This window comes from Haliaeetus leucocephalus, unplaced genomic scaffold, assembly GCF_000737465.1.
Source record: "Haliaeetus leucocephalus isolate CR32 unplaced genomic scaffold, Haliaeetus_leucocephalus-4.0 Scaffold696, whole genome shotgun sequence".
Lineage (NCBI taxonomy): Eukaryota > Metazoa > Chordata > Aves > Accipitriformes > Accipitridae > Haliaeetus > Haliaeetus leucocephalus.
The window spans coordinates 3516202-3535708 of NW_010973132.1; the positions used below are offsets into that span (position 1 = coordinate 3516202).

At 46.0% G+C, this 19507-nt stretch overlaps 1 protein-coding gene across 1 annotated transcript in view; it reads right to left on the bottom strand.

The window, feature by feature from the left end:
- Positions 1 to 19507, bottom strand: part of LRP4 (low density lipoprotein receptor-related protein 4) — an 81168-nt gene that overhangs the window by 8555 nt on the left and 53106 nt on the right. The window contains exons 4-27 of the mRNA XM_010580213.1: positions 19312 to 19425; positions 18747 to 18863; positions 16162 to 16290; positions 15705 to 15824; positions 15448 to 15573; positions 12988 to 13113; positions 12404 to 12538; positions 12110 to 12235; positions 10256 to 10486; positions 9797 to 9953; positions 9216 to 9433; positions 8704 to 8880; positions 8005 to 8127; positions 7091 to 7299; positions 6375 to 6456; positions 5611 to 5716; positions 4440 to 4641; positions 3923 to 4112; positions 3543 to 3674; positions 2737 to 2877; positions 1919 to 2005; positions 1543 to 1714; positions 1297 to 1459; positions 834 to 1059 (exon numbers count right to left, since the gene is read on the bottom strand). Coding sequence (XP_010578515.1) covers positions 834 to 1059; positions 1297 to 1459; positions 1543 to 1714; positions 1919 to 2005; positions 2737 to 2877; positions 3543 to 3674; positions 3923 to 4112; positions 4440 to 4641; positions 5611 to 5716; positions 6375 to 6456; positions 7091 to 7299; positions 8005 to 8127; positions 8704 to 8880; positions 9216 to 9433; positions 9797 to 9953; positions 10256 to 10486; positions 12110 to 12235; positions 12404 to 12538; positions 12988 to 13113; positions 15448 to 15573; positions 15705 to 15824; positions 16162 to 16290; positions 18747 to 18863; positions 19312 to 19425 — 3609 coding nt within the window. The remainder of the gene's footprint in view (positions 1 to 833; positions 1060 to 1296; positions 1460 to 1542; positions 1715 to 1918; positions 2006 to 2736; positions 2878 to 3542; positions 3675 to 3922; positions 4113 to 4439; positions 4642 to 5610; positions 5717 to 6374; positions 6457 to 7090; positions 7300 to 8004; positions 8128 to 8703; positions 8881 to 9215; positions 9434 to 9796; positions 9954 to 10255; positions 10487 to 12109; positions 12236 to 12403; positions 12539 to 12987; positions 13114 to 15447; positions 15574 to 15704; positions 15825 to 16161; positions 16291 to 18746; positions 18864 to 19311; positions 19426 to 19507) is intronic.

The window sequence follows — 19507 nt, forward strand, 5'->3', positions numbered from 1 at the left end:
AGGAGGGGATAAGGGCAGAAGACAGGAGCAGGGAGTGGGAAGAAGACAATGGGGATACGATGGCTAGAGTTTGGGTTAGCTTTAAGTTACATTGTAAAGTTATACTGTCAAGAGTGATGTTCTGCTGTTAGTAGCCACAGGAGAAGCAGCACAGACTTTTCTGTAGAAGTATGTATTGGGGAAATTCCACCAAAATGAAGCCACAGCACAAAGCAATAACTCCCACTGAAGAGCAAGGATGCAAGATGGGGTCATATAGGATCCCCCAAGAGTAACATAAGGAATCTGACTCTCGCACAAAATAATTGGAGAGCATGATATACTAAGAGCAACTAAAGAAACAGAGATTTTGTAGAGCAAAGTGGCAGACAGGAAGATGAAGCCTGCAATGGTTGGGAAAAAAATTACTAGAACTTGAAATAAGGTTTCAACAACTAGCTTAAGAGGAATTATTGCCTTTTGGAGTTAAAAAAGGGAAACTGTCCAATGCCAGCAGACTCTGGTGAAGCCTAATAGGGCATGACTCATTCAGTCTTCCTAAGAAAATGGCTCTGCTGTGTGTGAGAATGAGGTTGTCAGTGCAATCCAGTGAAGGAAAAGGGATAAAGGGGGTCAAAAGGCATGCAGTAATAAACAAACACCAGACCTATGGAGCTGGGTAAACAGGGAGAAGTGCAAAAATAGTTAAAGAAGAGGGAAGAAGAAAAGCTGATTTTTGAGAAGTTACTCTACCACTCATGGTTTACACCAAAGGACTCTTTTCAGTGACAGCTCCAATGGCTCCCCTAGTCACCACAGACACCCACTGATTTGCGAGCAGCCTAGCAACTCACCCAGGGGCCGTGCCCTATCAACAGCTTGAATGTCCATGAGGCCAGGCAGGTTCGCCCTCACTAAGATGACATTGGCACCAGTGTCCTTGTCAGCCCTGTGAATGCTGCGAGTTTGCCAGTCAGTCCAGTAGATGTAAGAGTCCAGCAAAGTAAGGCCATAGGGATGTTGCACTGGAGACAGCAGGGTGCGGCGGTTAGCACCATTGAGATCTGCAGCCTCAATCCGCTAAAGAAAGAAGTAAACATCAGCCCCATACTCAAAACACTGATCCTCGTGCTAGCAATTACTACATCAAGTGGGAAACAGAGCACGAGCAAGTGATGTTACTCAAGTCCACCCTCCCCATAGCCCATTCTCTCAGAAAAGCTTATGTTCCCCTTGCTGTTTCAACAGCTTGCTCAAGAGCTTCAAAACAGCCTCCAGGCTACCAATGGCAAACAATGCTGAAAAACAGAATCGGACCTCAGTGTGTGCATCAGCCCAGAGCAGCTGGGACCCAGCCTTATCCACCGCCAGTCCGTTAGGCCAGCCCAAGTTGTTGCTGATCAACACCGCACGTCCAGAGCCATCCATTCCAGAGCGTTCCAGCTTGGCATTCTCACCCCAGTCCGTCCAGTACATATACCTGGGGAAAAGCCAGCAAGTGTTACAGAAACAGAGGTCAGAAGTCCTGTTCTATCCTCTAGACAGCCTCTTGACAGCACTAACCCCATCTCATGGTATAAAGCTATTGCCCGAGGGCTGTCCAGGTTCTGCCAGACCAAGACTTTCCTCATGGAGCCATCGAGGTTGCCCACTTCAATGCGGTTTGTTCCTGTATCTGTCCAATATATCTTCCTGCCAATAGCATCCACAGCCAGCCCATCTGTAGTCAATAGACCTGAGAAAACAGAAAGGTCACTGGTCATCCTCCCAGCCTAGTCAGGAGCTTCCGGTATTCTCCTTCTGCACCTCATCAGGCAGTTGCTTTAGGCTTTGCTTGCCCTTCCACCGAAAATTTGAAGATTATTCTACCAGGTTATCAGATAATCTCTCTTCATGCTGCATGGAGGTGAGAGGCTCCCAGGCCAAAAATCTCTCTTACCTGTAGTGATGATGTCCTCAAATTGTGAGCCATCAAGGGCAGCCCGGCTGATTTTCCGCAGTGTGCTGTCTGACCAGTAAACCTTTCCTGGGTGGAAGAAGAAAGAGAAACTTAAAAAAAGCCGACAACAAAACCAAACCAAAACAAACTCCAACAACCAAACAGCAAAATCCTTAAAAAACAGATCCAGGTCTCTGACTACCAGCTACACCATTCAAAACAGATCTGACTGCACAGGAATAACAGCAGCACAAGACTATTAAGCTAGAGTGATAAAACAGTACAAATTACCTCGTTCCAATCCTCCCCAAAATATGTAGGAGCACTGGCACTCTGACCTTTACACAAGGCCAGAGAACACATAACACATTATCAGCTAGTAGTATAGAGTCCCACATCTGATTTCTCAAAATGTCCCAGGAGGCAGTAATCAGATCATCTACCTTACTGTACAACAGTGGGTTTACATCCAGCACAGCATCAGATGTTTAGTATACAGGAACAGCCAGAGTCTCAGCTTTACTGTTGTGAAAGGCTTTGGCAGGAGGAAAGCTTTCTTATATCAAAAATGCACAGGAACCTCACTCAATGTAACAGGCAGCTTCTTCCACAGAGTGGGGGTTCTGTGTTTCCCTATAAGGACATTCCTTTCCTGACTGCAATGGAGTATTTGCAGCATGTACTAGAAAAAAAACCAACCACTACCCAAATTCACAGCCTACAGTAAGATCTGCGCCTGGGTCTTTACTCAGACATTTAGATATGAAGTCACTTGTTGCTTTTCAAACAGACAGTCAGACACACTAAGAAGTTCAGACCTTCATGAGCATCCACTCCAATTGCAATGGTGTTCTTCATAGTGACATTGACTGAGACGACAACATCTGCAAAGTATGGAATATCCAGAGAGACCATCCGGATGTCAGTCCTTCTGGCAAAGATCAGAAAGCTGGTCATTCCTGCCAAGAGTTGAAAATGGACAGGTATCAGTGAGGAACATGTTCAGTCAACTGTAGGCATCATTTATTTAACGTTCTGGAGGTGACATCCACTTCAGTGGAAAAGGTGAAGCCTCAGACAGATCTCGGCTTATGGGGAGTGTGGGTACAAAAGCTTTACTGAGCGTTACTGAATGTTTCTTTACATCCAAGTTGAAAAAGAGTGCACTCATAGAAGAGTTACTTCTGCTAATATGTGTGGGAAATGGGAATTAGGAGTTAGTTTTTTCCTGCTAAGGATATACCCTGGCCTGAAGCCGAGTGCCTTCCACAATCCTCAAAAAGAGGGTCTATGGGAGGACTGTGTACAGACCTATTAAAGAATATAGCACCTTGTAGTTAAAAAAGAATCCACCTCAAAATTAGGGCAAAAGTATGGGGAAAAATGTGACATCTGATTTAGCTGCCCAACATGATTTCAACAAAAATTTATTCTGCATCAGTCCAGTTATTAGTAAGTTTTTTCACAGTAATTCCCAGTCAAATTGAAGGTACAGGCATCAAATCGGTTTTTCAAGGGGTAAAGCAGATAAGCACATAAAAGTGAATTTTGTTCTCTAACAAGGCAGGAGCAAAATGTAGGTGTGATACAAAACTGCAATGAGGAACCTACAGAGAGGACTCACCAGGGGAGCAGGTCTTGCCATCAGACTGCAGGTTGATCCCAGTAGGGCATGTACAGCTGTAACCTTTTGGAAGAGGTGCCAAAAGGCACAGGTGACTGCAGCCTCCATTGCTAACTTCACACGCTGTATGGACTATAGGAAAGAGGATGAGAAATCCATAAGCCAGTAGCACAGGCACAATGAAAGCATGCAACAGCTATAGAAATGCATTCTAGAATGCCCTTAAATACCGAGACCCATTTTCATGCTCTCATATTCCACCCAGAGAATTAAGGCATTGGGGGCTGATAGACAGGTCAGCTCTTTGCAGGAGAGCTGTGCCGCATACCAAGAGCCTGAGCAAGCTCTCAGCTCAGTGTGGCTTGGGTCGAGCTCTGTACCTGGTGGCCTGTGCCGGTGGAAAACATGAATATCCATAAGATTCTCCAGATTGTCCTGCAGCGTTTCCCGAGCCTGCCCAGTCCTTCTGTCTGCGCTCTGGATGCTTTTGGCCTGCCAGTCTGTCCAGTAGATTCTCTCGCCATAAAGAGTAAGTCCAAAGGGGTGAGGCAGATTGCTCCCAATCAGCACCTGGTCAGATTACCCCCAGCCCCCCCAAAAAACATTACTAAGAAGTCACTTGGGGGAAGAGGCTTCCCTTGCCCCCTCTCGACTTCATAGTGTACAGTCACAGCAAAAGGAGAGTGATAGGGCAACGTTAGCCCTCAAAAGAACGTTCCCTCACACCCAGTTTGCAACTGAAAGGGAGCTCTTCTCTCCCAGTGAAAGCAGCTCAGTGTGTCTTGATTTGGAGATTTCACTTTCAACTGGAAAGAGAGGCAGGGGCCATCAGCACTCTGTGCTCTAGGACTTACACCTCAGGCTCCCAGACTCCCTTCTCAAAGATGGCTTCCTTACCTTCCTGTTGCTTCCATCCAGACTGGCATACTCAATGGTCTTCATGCCTGCGTCTGCCCAGTACAAGCGCTGTGACTCATAGTCAATAGCCAAGCCATTAGGCCATGTCAGGTTGGAGGAAATGATCACCAAGCGGTTTGAGGCATCCATACCAGCACGCTCAATTTTTGGGCTGGCTCCCCAGTCAGTCCAGTACATGAACCTGAACACAAGCCCAGAGAGAAGTGAATGCCCACACTCCTTCACTGCCACTACGGCCAGGCAGTGTTACAGAGAAGCAAGAGAGCCTGATGCCTTCAGGTCCTAGCAGGAAGCAGCACTAGACTAATATTGTACTCATGCCCAGCCTTGGGTTCTTGTAATGTACCTGAGATCATACTCAAATTTATATACCTTCTACTGCTCATGGGCTGACCTAATTACAACATGGAGAAAAAAGTTCAAGGTCTAAAAATTAACTAATTATTTACCAGTCTCCACCATTGGCCCTGTATACTCTTGCTGCGCTGGTCTTTCAGTAATCCACTCAAGGAAAGAATAGCGTGCTTTTATTCCAGGCCTTCAACATTGCTTCTAAAGCAATGGCTGGCAAGCTTTTTCCTATCCACCCTACCCCCAGCTACACAAGGTCTTATGATTCAGAAGCAAAATCCATTATTGAAACCATTTGTTTCTGTTACTCTACTCAGGTTTGCTTTCTGTGGCACACCTGATCCCTCAATACTCTGATGCAGTGCTTTGAAGCCAAGAGGCCACTAATGTTAAAGCTTGCTTGAGATCAGCAGTAATTTACCTGAGGAAATCCTTCTGACTGAACTCTGGTTGATAAGCAGACAGCTTGAATACAAATTCAACATAGATGTGAAATACAGAAATAGAAAAGGTCTAGATGGTCTCATTCTCAACGTTTTTTGTACTACAACTTTGTTATTATGTCCCCAGGATAAACAAATGAAAACACCAGCCAGCTCCTGCAAGCTCTACAGCACAACAGGCAATTATCCCTGCTTATCTTGTTCCACTAGCATCCAAAATCAGGTCTCTAATTTCAGTCTTTGGCAGGATGTAGAACAATAGCACCAGAAAGATAATTGCACAAAACCAAAGAACCTGAACATCTTTAGACATGCAAGAATTGCCATGTCATCCTAGAAAAAAAAGAATCTCTCACCCTCCAACAGGGTCCACCACGATATCTCTAGGTCTGTCTAGGTTCTCCCAGATTAGAACAGTTCTCATGGTCCCATCTGTGTTGGAGACCTCTATCCGATCTGTTCCTACAAAAGTCAAGAGAGAGAATGAAAGAGAGATCAAAGACCTCTGGAATCGCAAGAGCTAAGGCAAAAAACATCCATACAACAATGCATTCTTCCCCTTCACCCATCTCTGTTCATAGCTGGAGACTGGTAAGAAACGTGGCTCAAAGCGTCACCTTCCATATCTCTCAGGTCACCTCTGTGGCCGTCACTGATGTGGAGTCCTGTATGAATGTAAACCAGCTCCTTCCTAAGCCCCCAAGGTATCTACGTAGGCATGAGAGAACAGCTAAAAAAGAATCATCTTCCTTGCATCTCTCTGAACTATGACTTTCCAGCAGGGAATATCCTCCCAATACCACCTGCTGCACCCCAAGATACACTCTTGGAAGATAGGCAAACACACACAATCACAGGCTCTGCAGCAAGACAACAGTGGTGCTTGACTTCTACTATAAACCCTTCTACAGAATTAGCACTGGGGATACTGCAAAAAGAATTAAACTAAGGATTCCACCTCAGCTCCCACTTTGTTAAAAGCACATGAGATGAAACTCCATTTTCTGCTAGACAGAAATGGACAAATTTGGAATGAGACATATAGAACTATCCAGCTGTTTTCAGTTTTCATGACCAATAAGGAAGACAAAAGCCTAGGTAAAGTGGAGGATCCCAGTACCTGCATCAGTCCAGTATAGCTTGTTGGTGACCCAGTCAATTGCCAGTCCAGCTGGACTTTCCAGGCTGGTGTCCACCACAACCTAAATAAAAACAAAAAGAAAAAATCCTCAGTGAGATTAGACCTCAGGGAGAAAGCACTTGCCCAATGCACTACCCATTCACAAACAACATTTAACTTTCAAAAGGCAAAAGTCCAAGCAGAGCAATGCCATACAAGAGAGACCATTAAGGACTTAAAAGTTCAAATAAGTCTTACACTTGGAGAAACATCTATTTTTCATATCTGTTCAAACTGCAACTCCAAACTTTGAACTCTGCTCCCCTCACTTATGGCAACATTAGCCTAAGGGCATGTGCAAAAAGCATTCCCAAGGAGTGTGGCTCTTGTTCCAAATGTAGTACGTAACAGAGGATTTAATACTTGTTCCTTTCAGATTTTAGGGCTACAACAAAGGAATTGACCAGAGCTTACAAATCAGTGTGCTTCGTGTCCCAATTCAAGGTTTTCCATACAAGCAGGAACATACACCAAACCTACACATGAAATGTTCAGTGATCTCAGGGCTCCTCTGAGCCAGAACTAGGCAAATTAATGAACAACAAATCCAGCATGAATTGCAGCTCCTTAGCAGGCCTGTGTATCCCAGTGGCTTCAAATCTGATGCTCAAGGAGCCTCCCGGCTAGATGACCTCCACATGTAGTTAACACTGTACCTCCTGGCTTGATCCATCCCATTTTGCTCGGCTGATTGAGTCTGTGCTAACATCTGTCCAGTAGACATAGTCATCCTTTGAGTCCCAGTCTAGAGCCACAGCGCTGCGAACATCAGCAAGGGGGATGACATCATCTGACAGGTCATCTGTGTCAAAGCTGATCCGACGGATGTCCATCCTTCGGGCAAAAAGCAGGAACTTGTCAAGACCTGATCAAAGGTCGAAAGGTCTTCTTTTAATTTCTCTAAGTTCAACAACACAGTAATAGACACAGACAATTCCCTGCTATATTCAACCTTAACCACTTACATCATCTCTCACTGGCAGGTCACAGCCCAGGATTTTACTGGTAGCAAAATACCACTGGGAGGGGATGGGTGGGGTGAGTGAGCAGGGGGGAACAGAGTAGTAGGGAGCTGTCTCCTGGGGGTAACCTATACTGAGGGAACAAAGTCAACCATATTCTTCAAAGAATGGCATAGACCTCCCTCCAAATCAAATACCTATTTGAGAATAGCTCTTGAGAATCTAGGAAACAGTTGGCCTAATTCTTCCACATGGTTGCAAACAGAGAGAAACTGTGGCAATTAAGAGGACTGAATTTTTTGTTCATCACTGACACAGCTCCTATGGGAGTTTAAGGGAAATAATCAGCTGTGACAGGTAGCACGGCACCAATAGCAGCCCTGAAATAAGGGCCCAAGGATGGAGCTTCTCCGTATCCCACCCATCAAACCTAGCAAGGGAAATGCATCAAAAAGGTGAAGCATCCTCTGGCAGCGCCCTTAATACTACTAACTCAGTGTATCCAGCTGCGTGTCCTTGGAAGCAACTGTTGCTGCTGACTCCCCTTGCCAACCCTCTGCCACCCACTGAACATCTGAGCATGCAGGCTGTGGTCCCACCTCACTTACTCTGGGCGCAGGCATGGCTGCTGGTCTTGCGGAAGCCCGTGGGGCAGGCGCAGGTGTAATCCTTGCTGCTTGGCAGGCAGAGGTGAGTACAGCCCCCGTTGTTGGCCCCACAACGGTTTCTCCCTGCTCAAGTAGCCAAAGACAAAACCAACCACGCATAAAGCAAAGAGTAAAGAAAAGAGGATAAACACCAGTCGAGGTGTCCAGACCCACATGGATAAGATAACTTGTCTAACCAGAAGTTAATTGAGAATAAGGAAACATATAAACTAAACCACTAACTCCATTTGTAGAGCTCGATTTTAAAATGAAGCATTAAACTCAGTCTACTTCTAGAGCAGATTATGGCAACCGAAGAGGAATAAGGGAGGTGTCAGTCACTACTAGTGCCCACTTTTTAATTTTTTCCCTCTCCCGAAACAGCTCTTGCATAAACAAGCTGCAAGTACTTCTTACTGAAAAGGGTCCACTCCTACGTGTCAGCAGGGGGAGCTGTGGTAACACCGAACACCAGGTTACCGGGGCTGAGGGACCTCCACTGAACTGCCAGATGGAGCAAGTCCTGTGACAGCTCTGGACAGAGGTGGTGGATGTGTCGATATGCTGGGTTCACGCTTGCCATCTCCCTGCTTTACAGGGTGGTGGGTGGCAGCAGGTCTTCTAGTGGCTCAAATGGGTCTCTACCCTCTCTGCAGTTACCTGCTGGCTGGCGCTGAGGATGCAGTGTGTGGATGTCCATAGGGAAGTGGAGCTTGTTGCGGATGATCTCCTGGTTCTTGCCTGTGAATTTGTTGGCACTGTTGATGCTCTTGGTGTGCCAGTCTGTCCAGTACAAACTGTCCTCAAACACAGTGATAGCAAATGGGTGTGGGAGGCCTGTAACGGACATCCAATACAGGGATATAATCAGGTCCAACAGGACTCAGGCTAGCAGGGAGACAAGGGAAAGCTCTTTCCATTGCCCCTTAGGTCTTGTCACAGTCAAGCTGCTCAAATCCAGCTTACACTAATGTAACAGACAATTCTTCTCTCCTGTCCACTGAAGACTGGGTAGCAAACCCCCTCAGCAGTGGCAGAATTCATCCCACAGTGAAAGAACAGGAGAAAAGCATAGAAGTAGGAACCAGTGGCTCTGAAACTCAGAGTAGCCCTGTGCTACTCTGTCTTCTTTACTGCAAAGAGCACTCTCCGTATGTAGCCCTGTTACTTACCTTGGCTAATAACAGCCTTCCTATTCCGCCCATCGAGGTCAGCCCTCTCGATGACATGATGTTTGGCATCTACCCAGTACATTCGATGTCCTGCATAGTCAATGGTCAGTCCATTGGGCCAGAAGAGGTGTGTATCCGCAATGATGCGCCGATTAGAGCCATCCATGTTGGAATACTCAATGCGGGGAGTGTTGCCCCAGTCAGTCCAGTAGATAGTGCTGGAGGAGGCAGGGAGAGACAGACTAGAAAATTCATGTCCCACATACTGCACCCAGCATCACTCCCTATCAGGGCAGAACAGTATCAGTCCTGTGATCTTGAGCATGAGAGTGGGTCATAGCCATGGGAGAAGTGACAGCAAACAAGGTAACACCCAGCACTTTCAGGCTGGTGAAACCCGAAGGGCCCAGAATAGGATTATGGCTCTGAAGGACCCCAGCATTGACAGGTTCCCCAAACTGGCAGTACCAAATGAAGGCTTGAGCCCAGAGGCAGCCTTTGTGACCAAGGATGGGGTTTTCAATGTTCACCTGGAAGCACTTGCATGGAGGGGCTCACTGGGGTCCTACATTTTCACTCACCCCTCCATAGGATGTAGGGCAATTGCTCGGGGCTTCTCCAGATTCTGCCACAAAAGCACTTTCCTGTGAGTGCCATCCAAGTTTGCTACTTCAATTCGAGATGTCCCAGAGTCTGTCCAGTATAATTTGTCATGGATCCAGTCAATAGCAAGTCCACCTATCTCCAGGGGAGAATTAAGCACAGAATGAAACCAGGAGCATGATCTGCTCAGAAAATAGTTCCCTTTCCCTCTCGGCCTCAGAAGAGGCCCAATTCAGTCCTCCGGTCTCTTCTATCAGCCAAGATTAACGCCAGGGGTACACTGATCTCACCCCCGTTCCATGCAACCCATCCCCCTTGCTCAGGGAGATGCACTCCATTTTGAATGCTGGGTTCCCACTTCCATCCACCCACCCACCCACCCCTATTCTCACACCATGGTCAGTCCCCAGGCTTTTGCCTTTTTTGTAGTGACGCACCTGGGCTCTCCAGCCCTGTGGAAACCACCTCTTCCACATTGCTACCATTCAGATTGGCCCTCATGATGCGATCAAGAGTGACATCAGACCAAAACACCAGCTCCTTGCTGTGGTGGAAGTCAAGGGCAATGGCATTTTCCAGGTTGTTCAGGAGCAGCGTATACTCTGAGCGATGAGGCAACACTTGTCGGATATCAATTCGATTGGCAAAAAGCAGCACTGGCTCTGGCCCTGTGAATATATGGGAAGACAGCATTAGAGTACTTTGACAGGGTCCTGCCTACCATTCCCTCTGCAGCAAGTCCCAGAACATAGTTTTGCAGTATTGTGTCATGGTTTAACTCCAGCCAGCAACTAAGCATCACACAGCCACTTACTCACTCCCCCCAACCCAGTGGGATGGGGGAGAGAATCAGAAGGAAAAAGGTAAAACTCGTGGGTTAAGAACAGTTTAAGAGAACAGAAGGGAAGAAACTAATAATGATGACAATAATAAAAAAAGGACTGGAATATACAAAACAAGTGATGCACAATGCAATTGCTCACCACTCGCTGACCGATGCCCAGTTAGTTCCTGAGCAGTGATCCCCCCAGGCCAACTCCCCCCAGCTTATGTACTGGGCACGATATCACATGGTATGGAATACCCCTTTGGCCACTTTGGGTCAGCTGTCCTGGCTGTGTCCCCTCCCAACACTTTGTGCCCCTCCAGCCTTCTTGCTGGCTGGGCATGTGAAGCTGAAAAATCCTTGACTTTAGACTAAACTTTACTTAGCAACAACTGAAAACATCAGTGTTATCAACAGTCTTCTCATACTGAATCCAAGACATAACACTATACCAGCTACTAGAAAGAAAATTAACTCTATCCCAGCTGGAACCAGGACATACTGGCAGCAAGAAATCAACTCCCAAGTGCAAAACACTTCAGAGAGCTGTTTTCACATCCTCAATACACAGTCCTAACTCAAAGATGAGCAGTTTTAAACCTTTTGGCAAACATTCAGTCAGCAAGAAGTGTTCATTCCAGGTCCCACCTAAGCCTGCCTCACCTCAACCTCTGAAACCATACCACTAGGCAGTTACTTAGCAGCTGGACTATAGTTTCCTTTTCATATATCCATCTCCTAGCCATACAAACACACATGCTCTACCACATCTTCTACCAAAGACAAGAAAGTTAAAAGCCACCTCAGCCAGATATAAACTCAGCAGGTACTTCCACTGCAGAGAAAAAAGAAAAAAAAAGAAAAAAAAAAAAAAGGAAAAAGAATATCAATATCCTTTAAGGATTTCATTAGGGGAATTCCTAATGAAGTCTTAATTCTTTAAATGGAATTTCTAATTCCTCAGCTCCTACATTAGAGGAGCTGAGGAATAAAGTTAAACAAGTATATAGATGCCCTTAAAAAACAGCAGATGTCCATACAGCAGCCATTCACAGCATTCAGGACTGGTGAACAGCATCAAGAGTCAAACCACAAAGAGCTGTGATAGAACCTTACTGACTGGAAAGATTAAGACACTTCCTGAACAGAGACAGAGGCAGGAGGTTGTTTTTGTCCCAGGGTCTGGGTCACCAGGAATGACAAGGGACTAAGAAAAGAAGGCAAGGGCTGTCCTGCTGGCAGGGAAAGGAAACAGTGAAGTATCTCTCCATGGTCAAAATCACACAAAATTTTCACAGGCATTTACCAACAACCTGGGCATATCTAATACAAATCCAGATACTTCCTTTTCGTCACATGTTGGCTTGGTGAACACCATAATGCTGCCAGTGAAGCATTAGAGACAAAATTATGAGAACTGGACCAACACACACACACACCAGAATAAGGCTGAACTCCTCTTTACCTAGAGCTTTGCAGCTACGCTTGTCAGGTCTCAGCTCGTAGCCTTGCTCACACCAGCACTGGAAGCCTCCTTCACTGTTGGTACAGCCTTGGCTGCAGTAACCTTCCTCAGCACATTCATTCACATCTGCGTGTTACAGACAATGGGAGAAAATTACCATTAGATCATCAACAAGCCAGGCAATCTCACCGACAGCTTGCTTCTGCTTTCATGCTCTGATTTGCACCCTATCATAGCCATCAACCTCAAGCACATCAAAGCAGCAGGGAGGAGGTTACTGCTCTAAAAACCCACCTTGGCATGATCGGCCATCTTCCAGGAGCCTATAACCTGTGTGGCAGGGGCACTGCACCATCCCTCGTACCATCTGGCACTTCTGAGCACAGCCACCATTGTTGACATTGCAGTTCTCCTCCCCTGTTCGTGGACCTGTGAAAGGAACACGTGAAGATAACTGAGCTGAAATCACAAGGCAGCTGCTTGTGTCCTCAGCTGTTAGGCAGCAGTCACCCTTCAGAACAGGCTGAGCAATATGGGGAGAACACAGACTGTGCTGGAAGCTGCCTCTTCACAATCAGAACTCTCCCCTGCAGGCCACCACTACAGGGGACAACAAAGCTCAGAATAATATGCTTTTAGGATTCACTATCTCTGCAGACAAACTTTGATATGTGAGATCATAATCTTCTCCCCATTATTCCTTGTCTGCAGTATGTAACTGGCAAAATCACCAAGGCCTTCTTTCTCAGTCTTCAACTCTGTCCCATTACCACAGCCCAGGTTTTCTTCCTTACACACATCCTTCAGCAACACCAGATAGACTCCCAACACAACACAGTGCCTCCATTTATGTTTAAGACTGAACTTGGAGGACTCACGGCAGTTTTGATGTGGGCTCTCATCACTGCCATCTCCACAATCATTTGCTCCATTGCACAGCTTCCTCTGGCCAATACAACGCCCGTTCCCACATAGGAACTGGTCTGGGGCACACTGAGGAGTCCCTGCAATAGAAGAAGGGGAAAGTAAGCACACCACAGCTTACTGATGGAACAAAAGTCACAGGGAAGAAAAGGATATAGAACATTTTCTAAGATTTGTTACAAACTTTACATATGAGCACAAATCCTTTACTTCCTTGAATTCAGCTCATCTTGCACTCCTTACTGCTCCACATATCTTTATGCTGATTTGGAGGCCTGAGAACTGTCCTCCAGACTGAGTCCAGTGTTGCTTTACTGGAAAGTTCAGCTATTTAGTTTCTCTCAGAATGACTGGAAGGTCCTGGCTTAGTTCCCTTTGGTTCCAGATTCCACAACCCTACTCAGCATGTGCAGGAGAGGAGTCAGTTCCTCACTTTAATCATCTGATATGTCACCCCAGCATGGCTATGGATCTTAAACCTGCCTAGGAATGAGTGTCTTGTCCAGCCCTAACTGCACTGTGATGGACTTGGAATGAGATTTACATGCATCCTTGAAATCTGAGCTCAGGCAACAGGATTTCACACGAGCTACACGCTTCAACTTCTGCTGTTGGCAGGGACACTCTACAGAACTCTTGTAAGTAAAATAATACTGTTTGTAGGGACTTTGCCAATCTGATCGTTTCTTCAGCAATAACTGCATTGTCCAGTTGCCTCATTTCTTGTACCTCTTAAGCTGACTTGGTTAGTGGTTTCCAAATCACCACCCTCTGATAATCCTAGGAAGACAACAGGACAATACAGTTATCGGCAAAGAAACAATTAGATTGGCAGACTGCCTGTAAGCAGCATGGAAAAGGGTAGTTGTGAGATTAGCAACAAGTACAAATAGGAACTAACAGACACAGCAACAGGGAACATAAAACCAAATCACATGCAGATTCATTCACTTTTCAGAGCACAGGAATGCTTTATATGAAGGATTCTGAAACATGGACTGTATTTGTCATATCGAACGCAAAGATCCTTACATCAGCTGGTCTCCTAGTGTTCTAGGAATCTTCTCTCTGTTGCCAATAAAAATATAATTCTGCTCTAAATCCAAGAGGTGACACAGGATTTTAACTCTTGCTACAGACACTGAGACAGCACACTATTTCACTTAGATGAGCCAGTAAACATTCTGCTAGGAAGCCCTAAGTTAATTGTTACCTGCTGACTATCACCATAGACCTAATGCAGAACTGCACAACTAACCTTACAGTAACAATAGCTGTACTCAACCACCTTGGGTTTCGTTTGACATGGAGAGGTTGAATTTTAGTGGCTCTAGAAGTTTGACTTGGCTTCTGGGTGGCAACTCTTCTTTCAATACCTCTAAATACCTTTGTTATCAGGATGAGGAAACTGGGTTACCAGCTTGTCTTTAAATACAATTGCTTTTTCCAGAATCACCACCATCTCCTGCACACTGGTGCTCATGACAGCTGAGCAATCTAGAGCAGCTGCTCTCGAAGGGCTACAAAGTGTGCCTCTCCAGGTCCTCTGAGCTCAGCTGTCCTTGTAGAACACCCACTCTCCCCTCCTCAACAGGCCCAAACAAGGGGTACAGTTTCACAAACCCCTTTCGTCAGCCCTAAACCCACTGCTTAAAATACACTGATCCAGGAGGGTCAGTATGCGCAGCTGGGCTCCACTCAGTGGGATGAATTCATGGACCAGTACACACTATTCCTCAACAAGGCCTACAGACATCCTGAAGGATTTAAGAAAAATAGAAGATTCTAGATATTCCTTGAATCATACCATAACACTAGGGTCTGTTGAAACCCTCCTCTTCTCCATAACCACTATTATATAAAAGAATGGCTATATACGAAATAATTACTAGAAAGAGAGAGAGCGACTCCTGAGCAAATATCTAAAGGAGGAAGCTGACACCCTTAACCTCTAAAACAAAGACTTTATCGTTCACTTCCACAAAATGCCCTTTTTGATTCCACTGCCTGCTAGAATTGCTTGGCAATTTCACAAGGCAACATGAAAGCTATCCAGAACTATCTAGAAGGCATGAGTTAGACACAGTCCATTTGACAAAGGTAGCAACTTTGCACACTATTAATGCTTCCAAGTCTGAATGGAATTGTCTCAGACCTTTGTGGTTATTCATAGTGTAGGGACAGTACAGGAAGATACAGGGATCTGATATTTGACAAAAAAAACACACTTAAGTTAGTTTAAGCACACAGACCTGCACCTGTTTGCAAGCATATAAGATAGCCTATAGATCCCATTCTTCAGGAAGGATGGAAACTCTAGGCTGAACTCAGTGAAGCAATCCAAAAGAGACTTCACTACCTATTACCTCCAGAATGGAAACAGTAGCTATAAGCAGCAAGGCAGCAGGCCAAACCTGTGTTCTCACAGTTCTCCTCATCACTGTTGTCAGAGCAGTCATCTTCCCCATCACAACGCCAGGACAGACGGACACAGCGCCCTGATTTACAGCGGAACTGGTCAGCTGTGCACATAGATGTAGCTGAGGGACCAAAAAAAAGAACATTAGATGAGCACAAAGGATCAGAAGAGACCCAATTCCAAAGCTAACAATCCCAAACACTCTTTTTCATCTGCAGAAACTGAACACTTCCACCAGTTCCCAGCACTCACTGCAGTTCCTCTCATCTGACTGGTCATCACAGTCGAAGTCTCCATCACACCTCCAGCCAGCGTTAATGCACAAGCCACTGTTGCACATGAACTCTCCAGAGCGACAAGGCTGGTGAGATGCTGCAGAGGTGGTAAAGAATATAAAGAGCAAACTCAGACCAATGTAACATCCCCAAAGCCTCTCAGCACCACCCTTACACTCCACTATAGAGGAACTTGGTCCTGAATATGTCTCCTCCTGGAAACTGCTTTAATTCATGTATGCAGAAGCGTGCTGACTACACACATCACTATTCTCACTTTCCTCAGTTAAAAAAAAAAAAATTATGAAAGAGCCAGCTTATGTATGAACAATTAGATTGCCATCTACACTGCAATGCCTCTCCAGCCAATGCAAAATCCATTTAGGCTTGCAACTCATATGCTCGGACCAGTATATCACCTTGCACTAACTTACAGCAGTCAGATTCATCAGACCAGTCCCCACAGTCATCATCGCCATCACAGTGGTAGATGTCCAAGATGCAGCGTCCATATGCACACTGGAACTCCTCCAAGTTGCAGGTGGCAGCTGGAACATCTGATGCTAACAAGGGAACCAAAGAAAAAATGCCTGAGGTGACAGGGCACAATCCAGTTTAGATGCAACCTTCTCAAATAATGGACTAGCAAGTATTCAATGGAAAGGTATTGGAAATTACTAGCCATTGCTGCATATCTCTGCATGACTTGTATTACTGAGAGGAACTTAAGTGTTGTTTGTGCTTCACTGAGAGGCAGGTTAAGCCTATATATAAAGACACCCATGCAGACAATCCACTAAAAATAATAATAATAAAAAAATTACATAGGATGTTAGTCTATAAACACTAACTTTTCAAGAGCCATTAAGTTCTAGAGAAGGAAACAGCTATGAAGGAAGGGCTGATGGGAGAGCAACAAAAAGGATCCAAGAGTGTCACCTTCTGTCTTGTGCTTGAGAAACTACGTCTTAGTGCCCTCCAGAAAGTGTTTAAATTGTTTACTAAACCTGAAAAAGGTAGATACAAACATAGATGGAAAAATAAAGATACCCTTTAGGATAGGTCTATATTAAGGACTGAGGCATGTCAGAATGCAACCTTAAAGTATGGAATGATTCCTTTAAAATTTTAACAAAAATAAGCACCTGAAGACTAAAGGAAGCAAGCAAGCAGCAAGGTGCCCAAGTCTGCGGCTAACCTTTGAGGATTTCCCCACCTCCCTTTTCTCTCAAGCTGTCGCCAAAAGAAACCATAAGGAGCACTGCCAGACAGATGACCCCGGGCAAAGCCCAACAAACTCATAGTCAAGAATTTGCCCACTGTTGTCTGTTTAACAGTACACTATGTGGGAAGGGGTGAAAAATACTGAGTCCCACACAACAGAATCTGACACCTCTTCTCATACTGTCCAGAGAATGAATTGCATGTTTCAGGCATATGAGTCTCCCAGCTGAGGAGCTCTGAAAACAAATCCATTAAACAAAAGGGAAAAAGAACAGACTGACAGTCTGGGAAGTGAACTACACCTGCCTCTCCAACCTGAAGTAGTGGACACAGCCTCAAGGCATGCCGTAAGAGCTTTAGTTCAGCGAGTATCCAGTGGCTAGATACTGCAATGTGTGTTAACGCGTGCCTCGTGAAAGGAACCTGAAAGGAGTGTTTGGGTCTCCTTGAGGAGAAAATGAAGCCAGCAACTTACATTCTCATGTAGTGTGATTCAATTGTCACACACACACTCTCCAAAAGAAACACACACACACACAAGAAAAAAACACACAAAAAAGAACAGTGTAGTCCCACCTTGTCTTAGATGAATGACAAGCAGGATTGGAGATAAGAAAAAGATGACAACCACATGGAGGAAGATAAGAGAAAGGGAGGTAGCCAAACTGAGCTTCTCAGTGAGTTACTTAAAATGCCTTATAGAGACAACTGCCACCCAGGACTGCAGAAGCATTCCAGGTCAGAGAAGCAGGGGTGCCAATTCTGGGTGCCCCTCCACTCCCACAGGAGGCAAGGTTGAAACATCTCCCCTCCCTTCCCAAGGGCCTATTCATGGCCTGCAGGGAAGTGACAGACAAGGGAGTGAGAAAGGGAGAGGGAGAAAGGAGAGGGAGAGAGGCTGGCTTCGTCTTAGAGCCCTTTCCTCCCTTAGAAACGTTTGCAGCCCCTGGCTCCCTGCCAACTCTCATTATCTGGAGAGATAAAAGACGACTCCCCCATGCATTCACTCCCCCTGCCCTTCAGGAGCTGGCGGCCCTGATCCCCCTCCCAGAGCCTTTTGAAGTTTCCTGCTATCTAGAACAAATTCTGCAAAATGCCTTTGAAAGCAGGGTGGGGGAAGGGACCACTGCAACTTCCACAGACACCCACAGTGCTCACAGATACAGGAGCGAGGCAGTGGGGGTTAGGAAGGGACATAATAGACTCCTGTCCCACTTGCTACAAGCCTGTGAAGGTGGACGAGAAAAACGACTGTTGTGGGCTCTCACGGCCCCCCTTTCCCATCAGTCACTTTTCGGACAACATCCCCCATAAAGCATCTGAGTGAAGAGAGGTTGGTCACGCAGGCAGCCCCTGCAGCATGTCAGCTGGGGACATGCAGTCCCTGAGGATGCTGTCAGTGGGCAGAGCGCCCCACAAAATTTCAGGCAGGAATCAGACATGAGGAAAAAGAAGGGAATAGTTTTCTCCCCTTCCCCCCTGGCCCCCAACTCCTACAGTTTTGTAAAAGCTGTATTCAGTAAAGCATAAGCCTCCTGCTCCCACTCAAGATCACACAGCCATGGGAAGGAACAGAGAAGCAGCCAGGCACAGACGAAGTATGCCTGTGAGGTAACACAAGAGATACACCATTCTCTTGTGCCCTCTGGGGTAGGCAATAGAAGGCAGCATAGCTGCCAGTACAGGCAGGACTAACTTGTTTTTGATCTCTGCTGCAGAAAACGTGCCAAACCCCAAGACAGGAGCAGGTCCAAAGGGCTATTTCCTGTGGTTACAAAGCAAGGAGAGCACTTACGGCAATTCTCTTCATCTGAGCCATCCTTGCAGTCTGTGTCACCATCACAGAACCAGTGCTCAGCTATGCAGCTACCGTCACTGCAACGAAACTCCTTCTCCGAGCACTTTCTCATATCTGCAGAGACAGCAACGCAAACAGAGCCTTGTTTTTTCTCACGAGTACCCAGGAAACAACCACACCATGCTCCCAAAGCTCCTAGGGCACCCACAAACAAGATTGCTCATTAAACTATACATACCTGTGTCATGCAGTGCCTGAGCAAAAACATCATTGTTCATTTAACTGACAACAGAGTGCTGGATTCAAAAGGAATCCATGGGACTTCACAATGGCATGTCAAGGAATAACAGGTCTCAAGTGATTTTTGCCTGGCAGGTAAGCCACACAGCCTGAGATCCCAAGTAGCCAGCCCTGGGAACAGAATATCCCACAAGCCCAGCCCAGACAAGCCAGCTGTGAGCCATCGCCATGCTCAGGGGATCCTAGAACTGCACAGGTTAGAGTCTATACAACCCCTTTTAAAGCACTGTCAGGGCAGCACTTGTAGGACCACATTACTCACCACACTGCTCATCGCTGTTGTCGCCACAGTCGTTGTCACCGTCACAGTGCCACAGGCTGCGGATGCAGTATCCATTCTGACATGAGAACTCATCTTCCTCACACTCCCGTGGTGCTGCAGGGATACAATGGAGATAAGGTGAAGGCAAGTCAAGAAGATTTACCTTGCAGAACACCAAATCTGTGACATATTACAA